The following is a 6111-nucleotide window of genomic DNA, read 5'->3' on the forward strand; positions in this document are numbered from 1 at the left end:
GCAGCTTACTAATCTTGGTGGTTCACATTCGGAGAGGCAGCTGGGGGATCTCTGTGTCCAAAAACACTTCCTCTTTGCTTCAAAACCCTCACTATTTCTGGTGAAACAAGCCTCCCTTCACTGCTCAGGAAAGATTGGGTGGAAAAGGCCAAAAAAAAACAAAAAAAACAAAACCACCACCACCAACAAAAAAAAACCCCGGAAAAAAAACACCCACAAAAACAAAACAATTAAGAAAACCCAAAGTCCTGATCATTTGGAAAGAATGAATTGGTAAGAACGCAACTCGAAGCTGAGTCATTCTGGAAGCAGGGGTGGCCTTTCTTTCTAGGGAGCAGGGGCTGCAGAGTGGGGGAATCTCTGGTGGGGGACGTCACCCAGAGAACTTTCAGAGGAAGCAACTGGCTGAGAGCCTTCAGATCGAGACTTTTTGCCAAAGGATCTCGGGGGCAGGGTTTCAACTCAACATTGAAATCACTGAGACACCGACCTCAAAGTAAAACACCTCGTCAAACTGAGGGTTGTTGGTCTTCTTTTTCACTTTCGTCTTCTTGGCTTCCGATCTGTAATCAAGGGAGGAAGGATCAGGATCAGAAATAACACTTGCGATGCCAAATCTCTCAGCCTTGAGACTGAGCTATCAAATGCACAAGTAATTTGCTGCCTCTATTTATCTTATAAATATTTCTGTTTGTCTCCAACCCCAGATGGTATGCAAATCAGGGACCTTTACTGAGCCAAAAATACTCAGCATGAAAAACATCAAGTCTTCCTTTTTTTCACAAAACCATGTGAGGCCAATAAAGGAAACAAAAGGAAGTCAAGATTACACATTCTACCTGCAGCGCATCCTCCCTTCCTCTGACTGAGGAATGCTCCCCATCCTTCTGGTGCCTATGCCCCACCCTGCAGGCCCGGGGGCCCGGGCAGGTGCGGGTGGCAGCTACTTGCCTGTATGGTCCTGCAAGTGTCACAGTGGCGTAAGGGTCGCACTGCCCATTCACGATGGGGAGGCCTTGGCACTCGAGGATGCTGTGGAGAGAAGCGGGAGGGGTGGTCAGGAGTGGGAGATGAAAGGCCCGCAGGCTGCAGCTCACAGCCTCCCTAGGTCCAAGAGCAGCTGTCTCACAGCTCAAGGCCAAGGGCCCTGAGCCATGTGGGGGTGGCTGTCCAGGGCTGGAAGCTTCCATCCACTGATTAGCAACCAGAAAACATCTGGGGTGGGAGAGAGTGTGCGCTGCTTTCAGGGTAGAGGAGCCTCTGCATGGAGAGCGTTTCCAGTGAATTTTCATGAGCACGTCACTGCCTACTCTCCTAGGAGCCGGTGCTATTCCAGAGCTGTCCACGACGCATGCACTGGCCTCTCCATAACCTTACGGAGCCGCACTGTTGTGAAGTCCAGGTTAGAAGTGGGGGAGTTGAGGCGCAGGCTTACAGCTACCGCCTGTGCCTAACCTCCATGCCACATGCGCCTCATGACAGTGGAGGATGCCCCAGTCTCAAGCTACACTCACGCCTGCAGGCCCGGGGCCAGCTGTCCTGACTCATGTCAGGGAGTGAGTCAGACTCGCTCCCTGAGCGTCCTGTCATTAATCCCATCGCATCTTCATGCCCCAGTCCGTTCTGTGGGCTGCTCCTCCCCAGGTGGCAGGTCAGTGTTGAGTGGACGTGGGTGCTGCTGCTGCCCTGATTCTGCTGTCGTCTGTAAAGGACACAGCCGCTGGGTCTTGTGCTGATCAGTGGTTAAGAGTCTCTTGCTTCGGGCCGATCGTGGCAATGTTTGGTTGAAGCTTTGTCCGGAGGGGCCTGCAACTGCTCTTGGTTTGGCCCCACTTCACAGGTGTGGCCTCCTGGGGCCCGTGCAGGGTGTCCTGATGGCTCTCCACTGGGCTGGGGACTCAAATAAGTCTCACCCCACAAAGGGAGCCCTCAGCCCACAGCCCCCTTGCTCTGCCCAACCCTGGCTCTTCACCTTTGATCACACTGGCTGGTGGAGCACTGGGAAGTCCTCCCTCTCCCAAACATGCCCACAGTGGCCTCGCCCCCCTCCGAGCTCTGCCTGGGACACCTCCCCCCCATGTCACAGCACACCTCCAGGACAAAAGCTGGGTGCCATGGCTCATCTCGTCTGCTCCCCTTATTAGGGAGTCACAGCTAAGCTGTCAGTTGCCCGAGTCCTGAGCTGGTCCACTCCTAAGGCACCCAGCTCTTCAGACGTTTGTGGTGGGAGAGGGGACTCGGTTCCCACTATTCCAGTGTGGCCGGAAGCCAAAGTCCTAATCCTACGTCTGTATGTCAGGTTGGCTACATACAGACGCATGATCAGTTCCTCTCAGCCATCTGAGTGCCCTTCTCCTCATTCCTTCCCACGTCAGCGGCACTGAGCTACTGTCCCTCCTGGGGAGGCTTCAGGTTCTCCATTTACCAGAACATTCCTTTCTGGGAGAGGGGTTTGCTCCTCCACTCCATGGCATTGCGGTCCTCAGAATTAGTGCCACCCTGTCCTGGCCATTTCTTCATTTCTGCACCACTTTTCTTCTGGAACTCCTGTTAGGGAAGGTGGGGCCTCATGGCTCGGCCATGACTTCAATGAGCTTTATCTAATATTTTTAAATCTTTCTCTTTTCACTCTACTTTCTGGGATACGTCTGCATTTCCCTCCCAGATTACTGACTTGGTCGTTGGTTATCTTTCTCCCTTCATTAACTCATCATTATAAAAAATCCACTCATCCCTTCATTCATCCCTAAACTAGGCTTTACTCATCCATTAACTTGCCATTACACACATATTTGTTGAGCTCTCACATTTCGGGCACGTTTCCAGGACTGAGAGTGGAGCCGTGAGAGGACGGAAGCTCGTGTGTGGAGCGCGCATGTAGTTACCATGTGTGACAGGGGGAGGAAATAAACTACCTACAAGAGGGCAAAATGCAGGGTGGTGGTCGACCCCTCAGGTGCCTGGGGGCCTCAGGCTGAGGTCTTAAGGGCCAGGACTCACCCATCCTAAGCTGGGGGAGACAGGGGCCCCCAAAGGGCAGCAGCTCTGAGAGAGGAAGCAGAGGTAGGATGACAGCTTGTTCCAGGGGTGTGAGGGGAGGCCCCGCTCCCTCCCTGTGGATATGGTACCCACTGAGCCTGGATGCATTTTTATTACATTCAGTTGTTGATCAAGAAGTTCCAGACCACCCCCACTCGGAATCCTCAGAGACAATAGCTTTTCACAGCCAACAGAGCATCTAACACAGCGGTTCTCAACCTGTGGGTCGAACGACCCTTTCACAGCGACCCTTTCACAGGGGTCGCCTAAGACCATCCTGCATATCAGATATTTACATTACGATTCACAACAGTAGCAACATTACAGTTATGAAGTAGCAACGAAAATAATTTTATGGTTGGGTCACAACATGAGGAACTGTATTTAAAGGGCCAGAAGGTTAAGAACCACTGATCTAACAGGACTGACCCTTCACCCTTATGTCTTAGAGAAGCGCTGCAGGTGCAGGCAGCAGCCACCTGGGGCACATTCAGCCTCTGCATAGATGGCACTTCCACGCCTTCTTTTAAAGACCAATTTGCGAGCTGCTCTGTTCTCTGTCTCAGAACAAAGCCTGGCTCCTGATCGCAGTCACCCCAAGACATCTCCGAGAAACAGGAAAGTCAGTACCCGACCATCTGGCCCGCAGCATGCACCAACTGGAACAGAGAGGGTGTTAGCCTCCATCACACCCTCCTCCACGGCGTCACTTCGTTAGCGCCCTAACAGCTTTAGCTGGATTGCGGCTCAGCTGCACGATCCTGGGCTGGGGGTGTGGTGCTCTCCTGAGCGGCTTGGAGCACATGAAGCCAAAGCTGACTTCACTTGAAAAGACATATACACACACAAGGTGCGCCTGTCCAGGCCGTTTCCACACAAAACAAACCTCACAAATGCTTAGGCATGCTGCAGGTAAGTAAAGGGAGAAGATACAGTGCTTACGGCACTGGGCATTATTCCATCTTAGAAAGGGCACTTGAAACATGCCAAGTGACGAAAACAGCCAGCTAATCTGGAATCTCAAGGACCAGAGTACAATATTTTATGTCTATTTTAACATTTATAGGTTTCTATTGTCAACCTGACCCTTAAAATAGTGATGCCTCACAGCTGAGGGAAGAGCCTGCAGCTGTGAACTCGTTTCCATCTTCTTCCTTCCCTCGATGTGGGCACGTCCTGGTGCCCCGCCCCCCGCCCCCCCCCCCCCCCCCCCGCACCAGGGAGAAAACAATCTGCATTTTGGCCGGGCCTGGGTGCAGCATGAGGGCTGCAGACGCCCCAGTTGTGGGTGACCAGTGCCATCCATGGTCACCAGCAGAGGGCCCCTGCTGCCTGGCCAGCCTCCACTCCTACCCGTGGCTTTGGAAGGCTTCCTGTCCCTAGAAGGAGCCACAAATCAAGAGCCTGTCAGCTGTTCTTGCTTTCTGTAATTCCTTAATAATAGAAAATGAGATCTTTATTGGAGTTGACATTTTGGAAGCCTGAAAGTAGGTAATTTCTCGGTTGGGTGCCTCCTGGAGGTGGAGCCGCCTTCTCTGACGATCAGAGTCTCAGCGTCTGGCCACCGAGCAGGGCCCATGGGCCAGTCGGGAGGGGCGGCTCAGCCAGCCAGCATCTGCCCGGTTGTCAATAGAACCTTTGTCTGCAAAGTGACAGAGCTTGCAAGTGGGAAAACACAAGAAACCTCGCTCTCGGAAAAAGTGGCAGGCACAGGATACCCAAGGAAAGACCATCTACAGGGACAAGAAAGGAAGGACTGCGAGAGCGGGTGAGCAACGCTCAGTCTCAGGAGAGCAGAGCCAGGAACGGCACCATGTCTTCCTTCCAACTTCCTGCACAAACGATGGCCGCGTTTCTCCCGTACACACCTCTGTTCTAAAGGAAGAGACTCGGGGCCCAAAAATACATCCACAAATAATCAGTTCATCTTCAGTCCACGGCATGACTGTGGAGACCGCCATGGCCCCAGCACGCCTCCAGGTCACACAGGTCAAACTTAACTCACTCCACAAGTGGCCACAGAACCTCCACGCTGTGTGCAGCCGCTGGCCAACAGGCTCGCATCCTTCGGGCTTTTCTCAGTGAGATGAAATGTTACGTGTGATTAATGTAACGCATTAGCGTGCCTCTCCCTCTAGAACATATGCTCTAGAAGGCTGAGCATAGTGGCTGGCGCTTAGTAGGGGCTCACTGAATAGTTTAGAATAAATGATTAAAAGATGCTGTGTTCATCTTTGTTGGAAATAACAAAAGAATTAGGAGATAGGATCCCTGAGTCCCAGTTTGAAATCCAGTTGGAAAGACCGGAGACCAAGATGGCAGCATAGGTAAACACCGGAGACTGCTGCCACAAACAACCACTTCAAAAATACAACTAAAAGACGGAACGGACATCACCCAGAACCACAGGAAGGCTGGCTGAGGAGAGACTCTTCAACTAGAAGGAAAGACAACAGCATACCGAGGCTCAGAGGAGGCGCAGTGTGGAAAATATAAAGGTGCGGTGGTGCGCGCGCAGAGCGGGCTGGTGGCTGAGGGCGCGGTTGTCGTTTTCAATCAGGAGGGAGTCTCAGACTCTGAGCTCCAGATCCGGGTGAGTCTCTAGGGACTCAGACTCAAACGGGAGAAGCGGGATTGTCTGACATCAGTTGGAACGTGAGGGCAGCTTTCTTTCCGAGGTTTGCAGCGGTTGCCGGGGTTCTGAGAAGCAGAGCCTCTGGGAACGGGACTGAGAGCAGCCATAACTGCTCCCTCCACACGCCCTGTTGAGCCCGCCCCGCCCAAGCCCTGCGCAGAGCCATTTGCCGGATCGCCTCAGGCAAAGGCTAGATTAGCACCTCTCCAGAGGACAGAAGTTTTCCCACTGCAGACACAGCTGATTCTCACAGCCAGTCGGCCTGGTGGTCAAATCCCTCTAGTATTAACTACAACAATCAAGGCTTAACTACAACAAGACTGCGCACAAAGACCACAAGGGGGTGCACCAAGAAAGTGTAAAAATGCGGAGACAAAGAAACAGGACAAACTATCAGGGAGATATGATTCAGACCACACTTTAGGTCTCTCAGACTG

The 6111-nt window shown here is 52.5% G+C and overlaps 1 protein-coding gene across 1 annotated transcript in view; it reads right to left on the reverse strand.

Annotated features, from left to right (window-relative positions):
* The window catches only part of RASA3 (RAS p21 protein activator 3), a 115451-nt gene that overhangs the window by 24563 nt on the left and 84777 nt on the right, over positions 1–6111 (reverse strand). Inside the window, exons 6-7 of the mRNA XM_006102042.3 lie at positions 952–1032; positions 491–563 (exon numbers count right to left, since the gene is read on the reverse strand). Coding sequence (XP_006102104.1) covers positions 491–563; positions 952–1032 — 154 coding nt within the window. The remainder of the gene's footprint in view (positions 1–490; positions 564–951; positions 1033–6111) is intronic.

Source organism: Myotis lucifugus, unplaced genomic scaffold, assembly GCF_000147115.1.
Source record: "Myotis lucifugus unplaced genomic scaffold, Myoluc2.0 scaffold_395, whole genome shotgun sequence".
Classification (NCBI taxonomy): domain Eukaryota; kingdom Metazoa; phylum Chordata; class Mammalia; order Chiroptera; family Vespertilionidae; genus Myotis; species Myotis lucifugus.